This window comes from Callithrix jacchus, chromosome 5, assembly GCF_049354715.1.
Source record: "Callithrix jacchus isolate 240 chromosome 5, calJac240_pri, whole genome shotgun sequence".
Lineage (NCBI taxonomy): Eukaryota > Metazoa > Chordata > Mammalia > Primates > Cebidae > Callithrix > Callithrix jacchus.
The window spans coordinates 122,775,434-122,798,189 of NC_133506.1; the positions used below are offsets into that span (position 1 = coordinate 122,775,434).

General features: G+C 42.7%; 1 protein-coding gene across 4 annotated transcripts in view; it reads right to left on the reverse strand.

The window, feature by feature from the left end:
• Window positions 1–22,756, reverse strand: part of PRKCA (protein kinase C alpha) — a 490,912-nt gene that overhangs the window by 289,344 nt on the left and 178,812 nt on the right. For all 4 annotated transcript variants that reach the window (XM_078374473.1, XM_078374476.1, XM_078374475.1 and 1 more), the window contains one exon: window positions 5,301–5,383. In XM_078374473.1, coding sequence (XP_078230599.1) covers window positions 5,301–5,383 — 83 coding nt within the window. The remainder of the gene's footprint in view (window positions 1–5,300; window positions 5,384–22,756) is intronic.

The window sequence follows — 22,756 nt, forward strand, 5'->3', positions numbered from 1 at the left end:
GGCCGCCAAAGAAGCATGGGCACTTGCTGCCCTTCAGCAGAGCAAAGCCACACTCACTACTCCCACTGCCCCCAAAAGCAAGGCCCTACCCTCCTTCTACCTGTCCATGCCTGAGTCTGCATCTTAATTTGGTAGAGAGGGTGAAGAAGACATTCTAAACACAGAGCACTTTTGTCTTATTTTATGTTGTCTTATGAAACTTCAGATGCAGGACTAGAGTACTGGGCAGAGCTCCAAGCTGCATTCTGGGGCCACACACCTGGAAACGCAAATCCTGCACCAACTCAAAGTGCCTTCCCAACACTAGGTAAGAAGAGAGCTGCTCATTCTGTGAGTCATATATACTGCAGCATCCAAGTCTGAGCCCTGGCTACAAACAGAGGCAGCACCAGGGAACGAGCTCACTGCTAACATTAGGTTAAGTTTTCTGCTTTCGTTTCTCCTCTACTCAGCGTGTATGGGGACGCACTTAAAGTTTAGGAAATGTTCAGCTTTTTGCTCTAGATTTGCTGGTACAGAATGCAATCTCATCCAGAAGGGGCAGAGGATCCTTGAGAAATTGGCCTGAGGATCTCCACAGAGGATCCTTCTGCTGAACATAGGAACCTCTTCTCCGCCAAGATTCCCTGCACCAATGCATACTCTCAGCTACGACTGCTCCTTCAGTCTTAAAGAGCATCTCTGTTCAAAAGAACTTTGTAATGTCTTCCCAACTGGCTACTGTAACTGGGTACTTCTATTTCTCAGTACTTTTCCCATCCTTTCATCTTGAAGATGGCAGAGCAGGTACAGTATTTGAGGATTTCATAAGGACTGTAACTTATTTTTCCTTGTCTGTGAACGTGTTAGAGTCTGCCAAGCTCAGTTAAGGTATTATTAAGCAGCACATGCACAGGACATCTTAACCATTCTCTGTGGTATGAAAAAAAAAATCTTAATTAAAATTTTTTAAGTTTTACTCTTAAATTCCGAAACCTGACATTCTTTTTACTGGTCTTTCTCGTGCCTGCTAGCAGGCATTTTTTTATTTGATCGATGTCTAAAACACTGAAAAGGACTGGAGAATAAGATAATTCTCAAGATGGTAAAATTAGCCTGCTAGTTTTCTAAACACCTGACCAGAATTTTCAACAAATGCACCAAGGGATAGCTGTCAATGTGCTCCACTGGAAGCGCAACCCAGCCAAGCCACCAACGTCTCGTTCATCTTCATGGCCAACTGCCTTGAAAGAATCAACCACAGGCGCATTGGATACTCAAAACCACAACATGTGACAGCACCCCAGATGAGCACCCCAGACCACTTTTGCCTTCGTTGCCTCCTCATCAACAAAATAAGGTTAACCCAGATAACTCCTTAACACCCCTTCTGGCTCAATACTTCTGGAATTGGCAGAAAAATGGTATTGAGAAAAGGATAAAGTCAGAAAATCCTAGCATCTCAGCTCAGTTCTATCTTGTGAAACCTTCATGATTTTCCAGCTACCTCCCTGGTGCAGGACAGTTTGGCCATCTTGTGTCTTCATAAGATTTGCTTGCAGATTTGCACAGTAAGTAAAATCATTCTGCATGCAGCCAGTCAATGCATCTCAGGCCTTGGCTACAGAAAGTCCTAGTCATAGGTCTCCTGCTGCAAAGACCAAAAAGCAAATTGCCTCCTTGGAAGAGACTGAATGCGTGGTCTGTTACGAACCAGACAGGCAGGACCGCACTGAATGTCTACTATATCTCTTTCTTTTTCACATTAAAATAAAATTCATCTCATCATCTTCACTTTCAAGGATATCAAATGTAAGACTCAGCAGCTATAGAAAGGCAACACAAGATGAGTAGGAGTGGGACATGGCTGGACATCAACTTGCAGGTATGTTTCCGTTACATTTTGCATGCAGGATATTTTCTAAAGCTTTTTACCTGGCTCCAGACCCTATGACTAGGATAACCCCATAATAATCAGCCAAATAGGATAAAAATTCTAAGCATGAAAGGAGTTACCAAAAATAATTAATAGGCATCAGTTGACCCATGGTGGGCATAAACCAAGACTTTCCCATGTAAATAAGAGTGTCCTTTACAAACTATATGTTACCTACTTATGAGCAATAGCAACAATGTTGAGAATTCATAACAAACACAGGGATATGATCACAGTGTTGGCCTATAGCCCCTTTAGGAAATCATTCAATCAACACCACACTCCCCTAGTTTTTTTCCCACTTTTCTGGCTGCCCCTTCTTGGTTTCCCTACTCTGATCTTCCTCTCCCATGCAACATGTTGGAGTTCCTTAAAGCTCTCTCCTGGGACCTAATCCCTTCTCTCCCCACTCTATAACCTCTCATCAAAATGATCCACATCCAAGGCCTTAAGAAAAATCACAAGAATCTTTAACCTCAGGACATACCCCACTTCTGACTGCCACACCTGCATCCACACTCAACTGACGCCCAGTGTCAGACATCTACCGCTGAATGTGTCTACTAATGGTCTGTGTCCCCAAAAATTCATATGCTAAAACTTAACTGCCAATGTGATCGTATTAAGAGGTGGGCCCTTTAAGAGGTGATTCAACCGTGAGGTGGAGCCTTCTTAAATGGTATCACCTCCCTTATAAAAGATGTACAAGGGAACGGTTCATCCCCTTTTCCCCTTTTAGCCCTTGTGCCATGTAAGTACACAACAAAAAGGTACCATCCGGGAAGCAGAGCCCAGCTTGCTCCAGATACAGAACCTGCTGGCACCTTGATCTTGGATTTCCCAGCCTTTGGAACTATGAAAAAAAAATGTCCTATTAATTATAAATTACTCAGTCTACAGTATTTTGTGTTAGCAACTGGCACAGACTAAGAAGATGATGAAAGTAAAACCCCCTGATCTGCCCCAATCTCACTCTCCCAAATACACGCTCTCCCTCCAGAGTCCCCATGACTTTAACATACCTCTGTTACGTGTTTATGCCAGAAGCCATTTCCCTGATGCAACAACAACCAAGAACTGCAGATCTGGCTCCTAAATATATCTTCAGTGAGTTGACTCTGTCCATCCCCACATCTACACCAATCCCCCATCACATCGCCCAGAGGGGAGCTATCTCTACACAGTATTCTCCAGCCTTTGCTATTTCCCCGTCTCCACCAGTACACCAAGCGCACTTCCCGCCCAATCCATTTCTTACAAGGCAACCAGAGTAACCTTTTTAAGAAGCAAATCAGACCACATCATTTTTAGGTTAAAACCTTTCCTGAGCCCCCAATGCTCCCAAGAGTGTGCCCCAAATCCTAAGCCCAGATAACCCCAACTCCCAGCTTTCTGTTTGTTATGGATCAAACTCCTTCCCACATCTTGGCATTCTCATTTGCTCCTCGCCTTTGTCTGAAATAGCCTTTTCTAGGGAGGGCCTTCACATCCATGCTTCCTTCCCAAGAATGGGAAGGAAGGATATGAAGCCTGCCCATCCTTCCTTCCCATTCTTGATGGGGTAGAAATGGGAGGAGAAAGAAAAGAGGAAAGAATTAAAAATGGGAAGATGAAGGTGAGAATGATGAGCATGGAAGTGAAAGGCTATGATGTGAGGTTTTAGACAACTCCAAACAAGTGCAATGGGACTTGACTTTTTTAAAAAGTTAGTACTTTATATTCTAGCTACTTCTTATCTCCAAAGAGCCCCAAAGGAAGACAATATTCCAGAAGAGACATATGGAAAGTGGCGGGGGTGGAGGATGGGGGAATGATACTAGTTTTGTTTGTAGGCAGGCAAGTCACTCAACATTCATGGACTTGGGCTTCCTTGTCCATGAAGTCATAAAACAAGATGACACCTGAGTTTCCTCTGGGTCCTGTGTCCTGCAGGCCTTTGTGGAACCCGTGGTAGCTCAGAGCCCAAAACAGGCACTCTCTCTTGCCTCCAGGAGCATCCTAACCCCATCGTGGCACCTTCCTGTGCACTGGGCATCAAACAGTAACTTCTTTCTTGCCTGTGTTACAACAAAGCATATCTGAATCCCTCAGAGCCCACTCCAAAAATGTCATCTTCCACAGAGGGAAAATTGAGTCCTGCCTGCACTGAGAAAGCTGCTTTGAAATCTAAGTTTCCTGATGGGAACAAGCATTAAAGATGGGAATTGCTTGAAGCACAACCTGAGTGATTAAACTGACCAGGCAAAGCAATTCAGAACAGAAATGTCTACTCTTCTAAGCTTGCCTACTTTTTTATTCAGTTAAAATATTACTTTCCATATAACAGCTCAAGTTTCTGTCCACCCAACATATTTTAGACGGTATTTTCTGTGACTCCTCTGTGGATCCCATTTTTAAGTACACAGGAGATGCAACAGAGACTGTCAGAATAAGGACACAAAGAGAGGAAATTGTGTGTTCACATATGGGCAACTTCAGAGATCACTGTTCAGTGAAACGGATGCTAAATTATTGCAATCAGCAGCAGCGCTGATAATATACACCAAAAAGGCAGCAATAATCTCATGGAGTAAACCAGGAGCAGTTTGTTACACTGGCCGAAAGCAATGAAGCTTCTATTGGTTTATTTCAGCCTAGAAGTAAACTAAAGGATAGCCAGGCCTGCTAGCTCACACCTGTAATCCCAGAACTTTGGGAAGCCAAGATGGGCAGACCACTTGAGGTTAGGAGTTCAAGAACAGCCTGCCAACATGATGAAACCCCATCTCTACTAAAAATACAAAAATTAGCTGAGCGTGGTGGTGCATGCCTGTAGTCCCAGCTGCTAAGGAGGCGGAGGCAGGAGAATTGCTTGAACCTGAAAGGTGGAGGTTGCAGTGAGCTGAAATCATGCCACTGTACTCCAGCGTGGGCAATGTAGTGGGGTGGGAACGGATGGGAGGGGAGGGGAGGGAGGGAGGGAGGGAGGGAGGAAGGAAGGAAGGAAGGAAGGAAGGAAGGAAGGAAGGAAGGAAGGAAGGAAGGAAGGAAGGAAGGAGAGAAATAAAGAAACTGAAGGGTGATAAACGTGCGTTGTAAAATTTGTCAACAACTGCATTGTGTTTGTGAAAGCTATGATGATAAATTTGGTGGATTTGGTCAATGCAGCTGCCCAGAGTGGGACAGTACATGCTAACAAGACACTCTCCTCCACGAATTTCTCTGAGAAGTCGTCTGAGGCTCAAAAGGGCTACAAATCGGTTCATTAGTATAAGCCAAAGTTCTATGAAACTAGTCAAGTCTTCCCATTACCAGCATGTGCCAAAACAACAGTTGCACAGGCGTTAAAAAAATTAAAGCTCAGAAATCCACATTGACATCAAATCACGATTTCCGGACTACTTACATCAGTGTCGGGTCCCTTATCCGCACCCGGACAGGAAAAAGTAACAAATTCATGGCACCTCTTGTGGACCACAAAACAGCAAACTGGTAGAGAGAAAAGAAAACTAAAATTAGAATAGACATGATTTAACATATGAACTTTGTTTTCCAAACAGGGATACTTGCTGTTAGAAGTCAATTTAATTTCACTACAGATGGAAGCTTATAAACAGCGATCAGAAGGCATTTCATTTGAGAATCAGCAACATTTGGTATTGATTAGACTCATCGACAACAGGTGCCCAAGATACCAGCACTGACAGGGCCACATAAACTGTGGCTCTTACTCTCTGAAGTTAAGGGAGAGGAGAGTCAGACTCACAAAGGAGAAACCAGGAATCAAAATTTAAAATACTCTGCACCATCCTAGCCAGTTCACTCCTATAATCCCAGCAGTACAGGAGGCCGAGGCAGGTGGATCACCTGAGGTTAGGAGCTCGAGAGCAGCCTGGCCAACATGGTAAAACCCTATCTCTACTAAAAATACAAAAAAAAAAAAATTAGCTGGACATGGTGATGGACGCCTGTAATCACCTACTCAGGAGGGTGAGGCAGGAGAAATCACTTGACCCCAGGAGGTGGAGGCTGCAGTGAGCCAAGATCCATGCCACTGCAATCCAGCCTGGGGTGACAAGAGGGAAACTCCCTCTCAAAAAATAAAATACTTTGCACTATCCTATGACAACACACTAACATGCACATATAAACGTATGTAAATGTTATATTCTGTAGGTGAAATAAAATCTAAAGAGAATAACTGATTATAAATAATATGGATATCCCTAAATGTGAGTTGCAGGAATTCCTCAGCAGAATTCTGACCTTAATAAACTAATTAAGACACAAATGCAATCTACAGAAAACAGACCAGACCTTTTTGAAATTAAAAAAAAAAAAACTTCAGGAAAAACCCTAAGACCTTCGTGTATCGGCCTTTTTGCTACAGATACTGTCACCAGTTGGAAAAGTTCCTGCAAATTCAGCAAAATCCACTACAAAGTATTTTCAAAGCTTAACATGGTTTTGATAAATAGTCCTGAGGATGAATCAATATAATAATTGTTTTAGAAAGTAATCCCCTAAGAGGTTATTTTTGTTGTTGTTTTGTTTGTTTAAGACAGGGTTTCACTTTGTCACCTAGGCTGGAATGCAGTAGGGTGATCTTGGCTCACGGCAGCCTCAACCTCCTGGGTTCAAGCAATTCCCCTGCCTCAGGCCCCCAGTTTGCTAGGAATACAGGCGAGTTCCACCACACCCTGCTAATTTTTACATTTTTGTAGAGACAGGGTTTCACCATGTTGCCCAGGCTAGTCTCGAACTCCCGAGCTCAAGCAATCTGCCCATCTCAGCCTCCCAAAGTGCAGGGATTATAGGCATGAGCAACTGCGTATGGCCCCCTAAGAGGTTTTTATTGATGGTAATAATATAGGGGATGCAAAAAAGAAATGACCTAGTTAGTTTCTCCTTGAAAGCTCAAAGTCTGGCTCCAAAAAGGTATCATCTACTACTCTATTATTTGCTGAATAATAACAAGTTAAAAAACAGTATATCCTCAGAAATACCAGGTCAGTCATGTTTTTTCTGCATGCTATGGTTTGATTGTGTGTCAGCTCCAAAACCCATGTTGAAATTTAGTTGACACAGTGGCAGTTTTGGGAGATGGGACCCCTGAGAGGTAACCGGGTCATGGGGGTTTTGCCCTCAGGGTTGGAATTAATGTCATTATAAAAGGGTGAGGAGAGTCCCCCTTCAGTCTCTTTGCCCTTCTGCCTTCTGCCACTTGAGGACAAGGTCTTCCTTCCCCTGGAACGTGCAGCAAAAAGGCCCTTGCCTAATGCTGGCACCTGGACTTCCCAGCCTCCAGGAGTACGAGAAAACACATTTCTGTTCTTTATAAATTACCTAGTCTCAGGTATTCTGTTACAGCAGCAAAAATGAACTAAGACACCGCACAAGGAAGGTTAGAACTTCCCAACTTTGTGGCTCATAGGCTATTTTCTCCTCTCACCCATGATAGTGCAGTTCCCTGCCCATATGGCAGGAGATACAGAAGACCACAGAGGCTGAGTCATTTCCGTAGGTGGAAGAGGGTGGCAGGATGGCTCAGAACTGAAATCCCAAGTGGAGCCAAGAGTACTGAGAGGAGCTTGAGTAGCCAGTCAGAAATTCAGAATAGCCTTGGAAGTCACTGAAAGGTTCTGAACCAAGAGTAACAGAGACAAAAAGCAATGCTTTAGAAGTGCAAATGGTGGCAATAGGAAGAATTTAATAGAATAGATTGAGGCCTATAATGCCCAGGTAGAAGCCTCTGGCATAGTCTAGATATGAAAGTAATTACCCATCATTATGCAGGCTGCTAAGAAATGGAAGTAACAAGGGCCAGGGAAATTACAGAAGAATGATGAGACTTGCTAACTGACCACACAGCACCATTTACTGAGCATCCTACCGTGTGCCAGGTTGCTGCTGTTGTGCTGGGTCCCTTCACATGCATTCCAAATTGAATCCTCATAACAATACTCCTTAATATACTGTAATCTCTCTCTCTCTCTGTCTCTCTCTCTCTCTTTTACCCTGTGACAGAGTCTTGCTCTGTCACCCAGAACTGGAGTGCAATGGTGCGATCTCGGCTCACTGCAACCTAGACCTCCCGGTTTCAAGCAATTCTCCTGCCTCAGCCTCCTAAATAGCTGGGATTACAGGCACGTACCACCACACCTGGGTAATTTTTGTATTTTTAGTAGACACGGGTTTCACCATGTTGGCCAGGCTGCTCTTGAACTCCTGACTAAGTGATCCACCTGCCTGAGTCTCCCAAAGTGTGGGAGATTACATTAATTAATCCCAAAGATTACAGGTTTGAGATACTGCACCTGGTCTGCCATATATATATATAAAATGGATAGGAAAATGGTGCCCAGACCCCTCGCATCCAGCTGTACAACAGAAATGGGAGAATGGGAGACAGGAATGGGAGGCAGGGAGGACAGACAAATGGATAGAGGAATGAACCAACAAACAAATGAATCTCTTTCCCAAGGTAATTCACCATTGATGGAGCCAGGATTCATACTAAGCATTGCTTGACACCACGACCCCCTCTCCTTTCACCATGTCATATCCACTGGCAGGATTTCCAGAGCAGAAACGGAATAGAGCTGATACCAAAATTGTTTACATGGGTAACAGGAAAATGAGTACATGACAAAGTAGACACACACACAAATATACCTACAAAGATATACCCGTACACACCTATGTAAAATCCCAGAGGATAAAGACATGGGTATATTAGAGAAATAGAATCATAGATAATTCTTTTTAAAGAGTTTTCTTTTAAGATAATTATAATATAATGTGATTGTAAAAATACACATTTTAAAGGTACTCATGATGCCATGTTACTGTAAAAATACAGTTTTCAAAAAGGAAATGGATGCCTGGCCTTGAGCAGACAAAGAGCCAGTTATACAAACAGGAACCACCCACAGAAAGGTGACGGTTGGAGATCTCTTAAAGCGAGCATCCCTTTAGAGGGGGAGGTGCCCTGAGTGAGGGATCCTGCTGGCTGCGGAGCACACTAGCCACACCTGTCAGCCGGCCATGCACAGTCAGGGGCAGGAGGAGGTAAGTGTGAAGTGGAGAAAAGAGCCCTCTTGGCTGCCCCGGCAGCACAGAAACACTCAAAGGGCAGTGCTTAGCTCCTACAAGCCCTGAGAGGAGTGGCCTTCCCACTGTGTTTCTGCTAAAAGCATCTTGATTGCAAAACTCTCCAAGGATGGATAATAAAGCCACACTGTGATGGTGCAAATTAATCTGATCTGCTCTCTCTTCCCAGGCACAGACTCATCTTTCATCCACTGGAATTAGGAAGATAAATTACCACAGGAAAAAGGTTACAGGAGCATTATTTCCTCATCGTGGTTTATTACAGATCCAGTGTTTTGGGAGGAAACTAAGCATTCTCGTTCCCTATTTAATCGTTCAAACATTTGGGCCTTTCATCTCTTTTTAAAAAAAACACCTCCACATTCAGATGAACACTGTTAAGAAAACTCACACTTGTCAAATCCCATGGAAGAATAGTTTGCTTTTTGTATCTGTTCTGTCTACAATTTACAGGTCAATGCAATTATTTATCTCCAGCTGGAAGTATTTCTACTGCAAACCTCAAAAAACCTCTTAAGTCAAAGTGTCTCCTAAAAAGACCCAGGCCCTCATTATCCAGCATAATTTGCAAAGGCAACAAAAAGCCTTACCTGTCCCAAAATAATTCCCTCCCAACCTGCCTTAACTACCCCCTCCCACCTTTCTTACATGAAAGCTTCCCATCTTAAGGACTGAATTCACCCTATAAAAGGCAAACAGAAGGGCCATGTGTTTGAGACAGTCACTCATAGATTTGTTATCTGGGGATTAAAGACCCCTCTAAGCCTATTCAAAGACTCAAAATTCAGAATGGATGATCTCCAATGAAAGAAGAAACAGAATGTGCCCAATTCTGGGTTACTAAGTAGAGAAAGCCCAGATGCCCCCTCTCCTCCCCAATACCCCCACCTGCAGTGAGGGTAACAGGGAAGAGGAGCTTGGAGGTTGGCTGATGCGGGCTGGATGCAGCATGTGCCTGGGAAAGACTGCCCCAGAAAACTGAGCAACAGCCAGAGGTTCCAAAAATCACAGATGGCTGGCCTTGACCTTTGGGTTCAAGTTCCAAACTAAGTTGGGTAATGCATATTTTGTAAGATAATCTAATGAAGACATTTGAGAAGTCTTGCTAGTGTTGTTGAAAGAGGAAAAGACTGACTCAGTAAAAACAAAAGGATGCACTGGGTTTACCTAGAGATGGACAATATAGGCTTTCCCCCGGCTAAAAATCAGGAGCTGTAGTTTTTGGTCTTTTTTCTATATTTGGAACTCTAAAGGAATTCATCTCACCATGGTATGTGAAGCAAAGGAAATTGGAGAAAAGGGGTAATAAGTGGTACCTGTTACATAGCAAATCTTCAACAAACATCTGCCTGACCCTGGCGGGAAGGAAGACAACTTACAGACAGCCACTCAACTGGAAGGAAGTGAAGATGTGTCATGGATTCTACCTGACGACTGTCCTGAGGCCACTCTTGGACCTTCAACAAGTCTTTGCTTGAGCAAGCATACGCTATCCAAAAAAAAAAAAACAAAAAAAAAAACTCACTCAAAGATGGAGCCTTATCTTCAAAGACTATGGGTCGCCTCTGGTTGTATAACCCAATGAGAGGTTTTTAAACAGGAAGCTATCCTACAGCTTCCAGTCACAAAGTAAATCTTCATTCAATTATTTTCTAAGCACAAAATCACTTTTCTCTAATCCTCTATGTGATATGCATATGCTTACCAGCAGTGATGGATGACACATGAAATGCACAAATCACACTGAGCTAATGACGTGGTGGGACAAAAAAATTAAATAAAGACCACAGACTTGGCCAAATAACGGATCTTGACATTACCTGCCTTCAAAACTGAGAACGCCCAAAACAGCGATCCGTATTGCTTACTAATCTTGCTTATGGAAGTAAACTAGATGGAAATTAAGGAGAGCTTTCACCACTTGCCGAAAGTATATTTCAGAAACAGAGTAAGTAACAGGCACCTATGTTTAGCTCCATATGGCCAGGCGCGGTGACTCATGCCTGTAATCGCAGCACTTTGGGAGGCTGAGGTGGACAGATTACTTGAAATCAGAAGTTAGAGACCACCCTGGCCAATATGGTGAAAACCCGTCTCTACTGAAAATACAAAAATTAGCCAGGCTCAGTGGCCTGTGCCTATAATCCCAGCTACTTGGGAGGCTGAGGCAGGAGACTCGCTTGAATCTGCGAGACAGAGGTTGCAGTGAGCCGAGATCACACTACTGGACTCCAGTCCAGCCTGGGTGATAGAGCAAGACTCCCTCTCAAAAAAAAATCATAAAAATTTTGGGAAAAACAGAGGTGTATTTTGACACTGCCATGTTGATGAGTACAGTGATTCTCAATTGTGCTCATGAGCTTAAAGAGAACAAAAACCAGCCAAGGGTATGCTGAAGCCAAACACTCAGTGTGAGGGAAACAGCACTCCCTCTGATGCCGCTCCCCCCATTAATCTGAGTAATTTAGCAACAAGGAGTCTTGGCCCATTAGCTGCACACAGGGACCTGAGAGTGCCTTGTTTCTGTGTCAAAAGTCATCCTGTGGATGGATGAGCTGGAGCTCTCAACCCTGGACAATGTTTCCTAGAGTGATCTCGAGCAAATGGTCCAGAGACTTTTTCCAAACTCCGTTCATGAAGAGAGGTTTACAGGAAAAAAAAAAAAAAAAAAATGACAAACTGATGTCACAGATACAGGAATCAGCTGCAGTACAGTGCTGCCTAGCCATCAAGGCAAATTCCTCCAGAGACATGCAACCAACATGAATCACACACACACACCAGCCATGGTTCCAAGCTGAGGGAAAATTCCAGTTCAAAGTAATCCATCACTACTTCATACCCATTAAAATGGCTATTAGTTAAAAAAGAAAAAAATGGGGCCAGGCACAATGGCTTATGCCTATAATCCCAGCACTTTGGGAAGCTGAGATGGGCAGGTCACTTGAAGTCAGGAGTTTGAGACCAGCCTGGTCAACATGGAGAAACCCTGTCTCTACTAAAAATACAAAAATTAGCCAGGCATGGTAGCACACACCTATAATCCCAGCTACTCGGGAGGCTGAGGCAGGAGAATCGCTTGAACCAGGGAGGCAGAGGTTGCAGTGAGCTGAGACAGGCGCCACTGCACTCCAGCCTGGGCGACAGAGCAAGACTCCATCTCAAAAAAAATAAAAAGAAAAAAGTAAAGAAAATAATGGATCAAATGACAAGTGCTGGCAAGGGTACACAGAAACTGGAGCCCATGTCCACTGCTGCTGGGAATGTGAAATGTTATAGTCGCTGAGGAATCAGTTTGTTGGTTCTTCCCAAAATTAAACATAAAATTACCATATGACCCAGCAATTCCACTTCTAGACATAGACTCAAAAGAATCAAAAGCAAGGACCCAAACAGGTATCTGCACACCAGTGTCCACTGCAGCATTATTCATGATAGACAGGCAATAAGAAACAACCCAAATATCCATCAATGAAGAATAAACAAAATGTGGTATACACATACAATGAAATATTACTCAACCTTAAAAAATGAAACTCTGACCTATGTTACATCATCCATGACCCTTGAGAGTGTTATGCTAAGTGAAATAAGCCAGGCGCAAAAGGGCAAATATTGTATGGTTCCACTTACATGAGGTACCTAGGATAGGCAAATGTATGGAGACACAAATTAGAATAGAGGTGATCAGTTATGGGCAAGGGGGAGAATAGGGAGTTAGTGATTAACAGGTACAGAGTTTTTGTGAAATGATAAAAGTGAGTTCTGGAAATGGATGGTAGTGATGGTCGCATAACACTGATTGTACTTAATGCCACTGACCTGTACATTTAAAATGATTAAAATGGTAAATCTTATACATAACCTACAATAAAAAATTTTAAAGTAATCAACCCAGAGCAATATTTATGAAACTATAAATAACAGGCATAGGAAGAGGCAGTAAGAGCCTTATGTTAGACTTTTTACGATTACTTACGTTCACACTTGAGTTCATTATGACAACAAGAGTGAGCTCAGGCGCGGTGGCTTACACCTGTAACCCCAGCACTCTGGGAGGCCAAGGTGGTAGACCATGAGGTCAGGAGTCTGAGACCAGTCTGGCCAACATAGTTAAACCCCATCTCTACTAAAAAATACAAAAAATTAGCCAGGTGTGGTAGTGTAGACCTGTAATCCCAGCTACTCAGGAGGCTAAGGCAGGGGAATCCTGTGAACCCAGGAGGAAGAGGTCGCAGTGAGCCAGGATCATGCCATTGCATTACAGTGTGAGCGACAGTGTGAGACTCTGTCCCAAAAAAAGAAAAGAAAGAAAGACGAAAGAAAAAGAGAAAGAGAGAAAGAAAGATAAAAAAAAAAAAAAAAAAGAAAAAAGAAGGGGAGGGGAGGGGAGAGAAAAGCAAAGAAGGAAAAAGAAAGGAGTATTTGGGCCATGTGTGGTGGCTCACATCCCTAATCCCAGCACTTTGGGAGGCCAAGACGGACAGATCACTTGAGGTCAAGAGTTTGAGACCAGTCTGGCCAACATGGCAAAATCCTCCCTGTTTCTACTAAAATTACAAAACTTAGCTGGGTGTGGTGGTGCATGCCTGTAATCCCAGCTACTTGGGCGGCTGAGGCAGGAGGATGGCCTGAACCTGGGAGGTGGAGGGTGCAGTGAGCTGAGATCACACCACTGTCACTCCAGCCTGGGTGACAGTGAGACCCTGTCTCAACAAAAAAAAAAAAAGAAAGAAAGAAAGAAAGAAAAAAAAAGGGAAGGAAGAAGAGAGCGAGAGAGAAAAGGAAAGGAAAATAAAGATAAGAAAGTAAGAAAGGAAGTATTTGCTTCCATTCTCCAAAATTCTAAATACAATCAGTGCTGACATAGAGTAGAGAAGAAGGGGTGGGGGAGAATTCAGACTTCAGAGCAAAGGACTCACATCCTCTTTGAGGACTAGAGATGTGTTCCTTGCACACTCCCTGCTGGCTTGAGCATATAATTGTCAATAATGATGGTGAAAGCCAGGCCCCTCAGGCTGCAGGCTTGACCTTTCCTGCCAAACTACTGAGACATTTTGTCATTTAATCTAGATGTAAAATGGGACCATCCCTATGTACACCTAACATGGATTGCTATATTTATATATATGTATATGCACTGCTCAGGGTCATTTTCCATTTCTCCTTTAAAAAATAATTTCATTTCCTTTCACCCTCAAGTCCACATCATTTCAAATTCAGGTCACAGTCATGTAAAATGGAACACAGGCATAGAAATTCCCTATTATCCAAAATTAATGAAGAAAAGCTGTTATGCAACAAACTCTGAATTCTGGAAAGAGCCTACTAAATATAATAGTTAGACTTTGTATAGAATAGAAGACTGGTAGCTGAGCTTCCTTGAGTTCTTTTTTTAAATACATAAATGGTTGCCATCATGTGCGATGGTTTTAATTAAACTTTGCTTAGCTGGAAGGAATTAATGAAAGGCAATGTCACAGTAGAATATGCCTTCCAACGAAATGAAAATCTCTAAGGCAAGTCAACTGCTTTCAGCTTTGTAGGGAAAGTAATGAAAAAGTCAGCTTATATTATATCTGTGTGTTAAAAGAAAATTATTGTTTTCAGATTTGTAACGATGAGAAGTCTCCTGGGATACATGGTAAAAGTTGTATGAAAGCAAACCAAATAAACACGCTCTATCACATATTTATAAAGAATGTCATTCTTCAGACAGCACATTATTCTGCCTTTAAGCAACTGTGCACATGCTCCCAACGAACTCTTTCAAAAATCCCAGTATTCCCAATTCTAAGCAGGCAAGCCTCTTAGCTCCCCGTTCTTTAGAAGATTCATCTTATAATTCTTTTCTTGCCTTCTTTTTCTCTAATTTCAGCAAAGACTAATGAGCATCTTATGTGCATTCTTCCCTGGTTGGACCTGATATATACTTTGAAGACAGGGCTATAAGACTGAATGTGGGGTGTGAAGGAAAGATGAGTTCACAATGGCTCCCAGCTTCCGGCCAGAGCAACTGAGTAAATGGTGTTACCATTCCACAACTTAAAGGTGAGCCTTATGATGAAACTGCAGTACAGAAGACTCAGGAGAAATAAAGAAACCAGCAAGACTATCATCTTCAAACTTCTCAGTCACATGAACCATTAAACATCCTTTAAAAACGCCGTTTTCTTCATTTATACACCATATAATTTAATACACTTGAATCCACAAAGTCACATCATACATGCTTTTATTGCTCACGCCAGTTTGAATAAGTTTTCTGTCCTTTGCACAGAAAGAATTCTAAATACTAAGGGAGAACTGGCAGGGTGCAGAAAATGAACGGAGAAGACCAAGGGCCACGTAAGAATTAAGCTGGACTTGGGGACTTGCAACCTGAATATTACACAAGCTGAAAGAGAAGAAACTACTCTTCATTTTGTTTAAACAGGGGTTTTATGCACTGGTCTGGACAACATTTTTGGGTAAGACCTCAAAAGCACACACAACAAAAGCAGAAATAGACAAATGGGATTACATCAAGCTAAGAAGCTTCTGTGCAGCAAAGAAAACGAAGTGAAGAAATAACCTACAGAATTGGAAAAACTATTCTCAAATGCTTCATTCAACAATTTTTAAATGGGCAAAAGATCTGAATAGACACTTCTCAAAAGACGACAAAGAAATGGCCAACAGGTAGAAGGGAAAATGTTCACCATCACTTAATATGGAGGAAATGGAAATGAAAATCACGTTAATGTCTCACCACAGTTAAAATGGCTAGTATCAAAAGGACAGAAAAGCACAGGTGCTGGTTAGGTTGCAGAGAAAGGGGAATGCTGGTGGGAATGTGAAGTCGTAGAGCCACTACAGAAAGCACTATGGACGTTCTCAAAACAACTCAACAGGGAGCTACCACATGATCCACCAATCCCACTGCTGCGTATGTATTGGAAAGAAAGGAAATCAGTCTGTCCAAGAGACATCTGTAACCCTGTGTTTGCTGCAGCACCGTTCACGACAGCCCAGATACAGAATCAACCTAAATGCCCATCAACAGATGAATGGATAAAGAAGATATAGTATGTCTACAAAATGGAGTATTATTCAGCCATAAAAAATGAAATCCTATCATTTGCAGCAACATGAATGGAACTGGAGGTCATTATGTTACGTGACAGCAGCCAGGCACAGGAAGACAAACATCATATGCTCTCACTCGTATGTGGGACCTAAAAAAGTGGATCTCACAGAGGTGAAGAGCAGAATGGTGGCTGCTTCCACCAGAGGCTGGAAAGAAAAAGGAGGAGAAAGGGATGAAGACCAGTTAGTTAACAGGTACAAAAATGCAGCGAGGTAGAAAGAATAAGTTCTAGTAATTCGGAGTACAGCAGGGAAATTACAGTTAATAACTTACTGTATATTTCAAAATAGCTAGAAGATTTATAATGTTCCCAATGCAAAAGATAAATGTTTGAGATGATGTATATTCCAGTTGCTCTGATTTTATCACTACACATTGTTTGTAGATATATAATAGTTGTACATATTTTGGGGTGCACCTGATATTTTGATGCCTGTGCATATGCTTCTAATGAACTCTTTGGATGGTATTTTGAAACCTGTATCAAAATATCAGCTGTACCCCCAAAATATGTACAACTATTATATATCAATAAAAAATAGTGAAACAATAAACAGGAGTTTCCATTTGAGGCAAGTTAAGTATAATATGCTGCTAAGTCACCTAGATAGACGTGTCAGGCAAGCAGGTGGAAGTTCAAGGTGAGAGGCCAAAAGACAACAGAGGACCGTAGACCAAGCTCTCAGAGGTGTCCACATGGGGAGGCAGAACAGCAAGGCAAGCCCTGGAAGCAACCAGATTTTGTGGTTGATGGTGGCAAGGACGAGGCTGGGTGAGGCATGGGAAGAGAGTCAGGAGAGAGCAGGGGGCTAGACATGATTGAGGGAAGAAAAATCTCAAGAAAAGTCAGGCAATCACCAGTATAAAGAGCTAAGGAGAAAAGATGAGAATGGTGATGGGATGCGATCATTAGTCACCCACGATGGCCCAGAAGCCACACACTTAGAAGAATGCAGATGATGACACTGACACATTTGCCAACAGATACACAGTCTCCCTTCTTTTACTTATTTCAACTTATTTCCATATTCAACCCAGAACTGCAATGAAATAGATTTTTTTTTTTTTGATATTGACTAAGAATATACATTAATAAAATCTTGAGTACCTATAGTATGAAAGGGTATCTGCTTTATGGAACCAAACAAAACCTCTTAAAGTATATGAAAAATCATGCAAAAATGTTTAAAGAGCAACCCAAAAGTTTGCTTTTTAAAGCTCAGATCAAGCAGTGTTTGGGTTCTGAGTTCAGAGTCATCTGATTAACCCAACTTTCCTTTAATCTCATAAGGGCATAAAGCCTTCATCACTCTGCAATACGAGCTTCATGTCTGCACACCCAAAATCCAGTGTGCATGTCAGGTTTCCTCATTTTGACCCTAAAAAATAATTATTGCAACATGTTCTATGTGAGGGTTTATCATGACTGTAATATCAAACTTCTCTCTGCAGTATTTTTAAGGCTCTTATTCTTCAGTATGGAATTACTTAACCTGGGGTTTGAGAGAGAGTGGCAAGCAGTTGAGGAGGCTGGACTGGGCATTAGGACTGTATGTTCTGCCTTCTCTCTCTTGCCTTCAGTCCTAGGCCTCCTCCAGTCTAGCGGAACAGGACTTGTTTCTCCGGCTTCAACGTCACTCAGGTCCATGCACGTGTAGTCTGCCCACAGTATGGACATCTGACACTGCAGTCTCTTTCTTCAGCAAAATGTGCATCACTTTAAGTTTCACAGCAACCCAAATCTCTCAAATGGCAGGCAAAACAAAGTGTGGCTCCAGAATTCTGAAAGGATGGAAGGTAGTCAAAAACACTCAGAAATCAGGCTTCAATTCCCAGTTAACGCAAATGAAGAATGAGCTCTCACGCCATGGATGAAACCTCTCCACTTCACTAAGGGCATAAGCACTTAGCACATTAGGACAGTCCTGTTTCTTGGTAGAGTTGTTGAAATGCTACACAGGATCTAAATGTCTGAGAAAATATCCTGAAGAAGCAATGTACCTTTCAGGGTCTTTTTTCTTTCTTCTTTCTTCTAGAGCCAAATCTCATCTGGAATTGTAGCTCTCATAATTCCTATGTGTTGTCGGAGGAGCCCGGTGGAAGATAATTAAATCATGGGGGTGCTTTGCCCCATACTGTTCTCATGGTAGTAAATAAGTCTCATGAGATCTGATGGTTTTATAAGGGGTTTCCCCTTTTGCTTAGTTCTCAGTCTCTCTCTTGCCTGCTGCCATGTAAGATGTGCCTTTCGCCTTCCACCATGATTATGAGGCCTCCCCAGCCACGCAAAACTGTGAGTCCATTAAACTTCCTTTCTTTATAAATCATCCAGTTTTGAGGGTATCTTAGCAGCATAAAAACAAACTAATACAAACTATCCCCACAAAATTCGTGTTGATGTCCTAACTTGTAGTACCTCAGAACGTGATCTTATTAGGAAAAAGGCCTGTTGCAGATATAATTAGTTAAGATGGGGTCATACTGGCATAAGGTAAGGCCTCTAATCCAATATGACTGGCATCCTTACAAAAAAGGGAAATTTGGACATGAACACACCCTGGGAGAGCTTACGGGAAAATGGAGGAAGAGACTGAGGTGACCCTTCTACAAACCAAGGAATGCCAAAGACCGCCGGGAAACCAAGAGAAGCCAGGGCGAGTCATGGAACAAATTCTCTCTTGCAGCTCTCAGAAGGAACCCACCCTACCAGCACCAAGCCTCCAGAATTGAGGCAACACACTTCCGACACTTAAGCTGCCCAGTTTGTGGTAATTTGTTATGACAGCCCTAACAAACTAATAAATGCACCAAGGTGGTTTTTAGAAAGCAAATGATTCAAAAATGAAAATTAAGTACTATGAACAAGAGCAAGTAGTTAGGGATTCAGGACATTCTTCCCCAACATCTTCACAGGACAGCACGTCTGTTGTCTGTTAAAAATACTGAGGACAAAGCAGCAACGAGCTATTACCAAACCAATGAATTAGGGTCCTGTGAACACTTCCGTGGGGAAAAAGAAGGGCACACAAAGATTACAGGTGAGTATAAGTGAAATAGTTATTTAAACCTAAATCACAATTAGAAAACAGAAGTTGCCACATTCAAAATCATCTGGGGCATTAAAGTCTCATTTGCTCATGATTACAAATGAGTTTAATACAGTCAGAACTCTTAGGAGGTTAAATATATTAGTTTAATCCAAGGTCCAATTTAAAATCACTGCCTTTGTGTATGTGTGTTCTGCCTAACACACCAGCCAGTACCTGCTGCTGTAACCACACAATGACCACATACAACTGATGCTTGCCGGTTGTTGAAAGCACTTTCTTGGTCTTTAGTGGTGAGATAAGAATGTGGGTTCCCACACAAATAATGTACAACCAGCCAGAAAATGAACACTTGGAATCTTGAGGGGACCTCATACTCAGTGAAGTAACCCGTGGCATTCCCCTTTATGAAGAACATTACTAATTTAAAAGGTGGTAAATATCACTGAGAGGCAGAATGAACTGCAGAAAGAACCCACTGAAATGGCTTTAAAGCTGTGATCCCTGGAGGGTTCTGGGTGGGCGCTCGGAGGGTGAGGAGTAATGTAACGATTCCTCCTCGCCTCTGTCCTTCTCTCTTTGGGTTCTAAGCTACAGTTTTACTTTGAAGTCAACGATTTCATGGCCTAAGTTTCATGAGGAGCCATCATCCTTAGCACATATTTGTTTATTAAACAAGTCTGCTGATTGCAAACTCAAGGGCAAGGCCTTCCAAAACCCACATCTATCCTTATGGTCTTTGCAGTTACATGGTGTACACCCGATTCACTTTTTTTTTTTTTTAAAGACAGAGTCTCACTCCGTTGCCTAGGCTGGAGTGTAATGGCACAATCTCAACTCACCGCAACCTCCACACCCCTGGGTTTAAGCGATTCTCCTGCCTCAGCTTTCCGAGTAGCTGGCATTACAAGCGTGTGCCACCATGCCCAGCTAATTTCTGTATTTTTAGCAGAGATGGGGTTTCACCATGTTGATCAGGCTGGTCTTGAACTCCTGACCTCATGGCCTGCCTGCCTCAGCTCCCCAAAGTGCTGGGATTGCAGGTGTGAGCTCTGTGCCTGGACCCAATCCACTTTCAAAATAGAGTTGTATGTTAGTCCATCGGTCACTCCTTCTACAGACACACGCAAAGTTCCTAGTCCAAGGCCAGAAAGCCTGGCAGGCCTGGGAGGACTATGTGAAGCCCAGTCCTTTCAGGCATCTGCCTAGAAGAGATGGTGGAGACCTCGAATATGATTTCAAAAAAGATGGTGTGGGGAGAACCAGAATTCCAGTACTGGAGGGGTAATGACAGGAGTCAGCCAAACCATAGAGACAGGCCGAGGAGAGAGGCGAGCAGGAGCCCCGACATCCAACAGGGGGAATGTTTCAGGAAGGAAGAAGTTTTCAATAGGTTACTCTTACATGGAATCAGGAAGGAGCTGACTGGGGCAAGTCTATGAGGTCTGGGACTGAAGAGTCATTGTCATACACAGGGGTTGGCAGGAATGTAGGCAAGAAAGAAACGAACAGTGGGAAGGGAGCACTGGTTCACTTACATTCTCCAACAAATACTTACCGAGCAATAGCTATATCCCAGATACAGTGCTGGGCCCTGGGGATTATAAAGATCAAGTGCACTCAGGGCCCTCCCAGAGCTTTGAGTCTGGTTTGGAAAAGAGTCACTAAGAGAGCATTTCAGCTGTGAGAACCCGGGGAGGAACCCTCAGCCCAGCCTTGAGTTCAGGGAAAACCTGTGGCAGCAATGACGCTGGTGCTGAGAATGAAAAAGGACAACAGGTTCAGAGACTACCCACCAAGACGGGCAGCCACCTGGCAGTGTTCTGCAGTAACACTTATGTAAAATTATGGAAAGAGGCTTGGGCCACCGCATGCAAACTATGAAGATGGAGTGGGTCAAAGGAATAGCAGGCACTGTGGGGAAGGAATGCAATTCATACTGACCAAGAACATGTTACCTTCGGCCATGGTTCACGGAAGGCAAGTATGAAGCTGTTCAAAATATTTTACTAAACATTCTCATTGCAGGATTCAGTACTTTTTTTTTTTTTGTAAGCCATGTAATTACAAAGCTCCTGTGGGTGAGGGCAAAGTGTTTCATATTTAACGTTCTGGTTTGGCTTTGATTTCAATCAACGGTGGAACGAGCATAGAGCAGTCTCAGAAGTGAAAGGAGATGCCTGAGTTTGGTTAGAAAGGCAGGGCATGGTCTAAGTAAACACGGTACCATGTTGCTTCTGAAATCAGAGCCACCATAACGCAATGGCAATTTTTAATTCTTAGCAATAAATACACGCAGAAACTTTCCATAAATAAAATGCTTTCATTTTCTCATGATTACATTGAGCTTTTGTGACAAAGCCTGTTCACATTATTATGTAAATTTTTACCCACATAGCATTTCCCTCTGCTTATCTTGGGGAACAATTCAAAAAAGAAGCCAAATATACTAATTACCTCGCTTTTATCAAGTATGTTGGGACCTAATAAAGCATCAGGAACGTGGAACACCACATAATTACAAAGGAGTGGGGCCAGGAGCTTCCAAAAAGGAAATCTGAAGGCGTCCAAGGGATTCTAATGTCCATGGGTAACAGTGGAGAGCAACTGGGGAAAGATACAAGACAAAGGAACCGGAAAGATTTCATCCAAATAAGGACATGAAGGCACAGAAGCACCTGAACATTTCAAAAACTAAAGAAGAACTATCTTACAAAAAATATATATTACATTTCCAAACTGCCTGTCAGAAAATATGAGGCAAAATGAATTTAAAAATAAGTATGATGAACTGTTACTCAGACTTTTAAAAAAAAAAAAAAAAAAAATTTTTTTTTTTTTTTTTGAGACGGAGTTTCGCTCTTGTTACCCAGGCTGGAGTGCAATGGCGCAATCTCTGCTCACCGCAACCTCTGCCTCCTGGGTTCAAGCAATTCTCCCGCCTCAGCCTCCTGAGTAGCTGGGATTGCAGGCACGTGCCACCAAGCCCAGCTAATTTTTTGTATTTTTAGTGGAGACGGGATTTCACCATATTGACCAGGATGGTCTCGATCTCTTGACCTCATGATCCACCCGCCTTGGCCTCCCAAAGTGCTGGGATTACAGGCGTGAGCCACTGTGCCCGACCAAAAATTTTTTTTTTTAACTTTTAAGTTCAAGGGTTCCTGTGCAGGTTATATGGGTAAACTTGTGTCATGGGGGTTTACTGTACAGATTGTTTCATCACCCAGACATTAAGGCAAGTTCCTATGACTTACCTTTCTTGATCCTCTCCCTCTTCTCACCCCCCGCCTTCCAATAGGCCCCACTGTGTGTTGTTTCCCTCTACGTGTCTGTGTGTTCTCACTGGTTAGCTCTCACTTGTGTTAGAATATGCAGTATTTGGTTTTCTGTTCCTGTGTTAGTTTGCTAAGGACAATGGCCTCCAGTTCCATCCACTTTCTGCAAAGGACATGATCTCATTCCTTTTCTTGGATGCAGGGTATTCCATAGTGTATATGTACCACATTTTCTTTCTCCAGTCTATCACTGATGGGCATTTAGGTTGATTCCATAACTTTGCTATTGTGAATA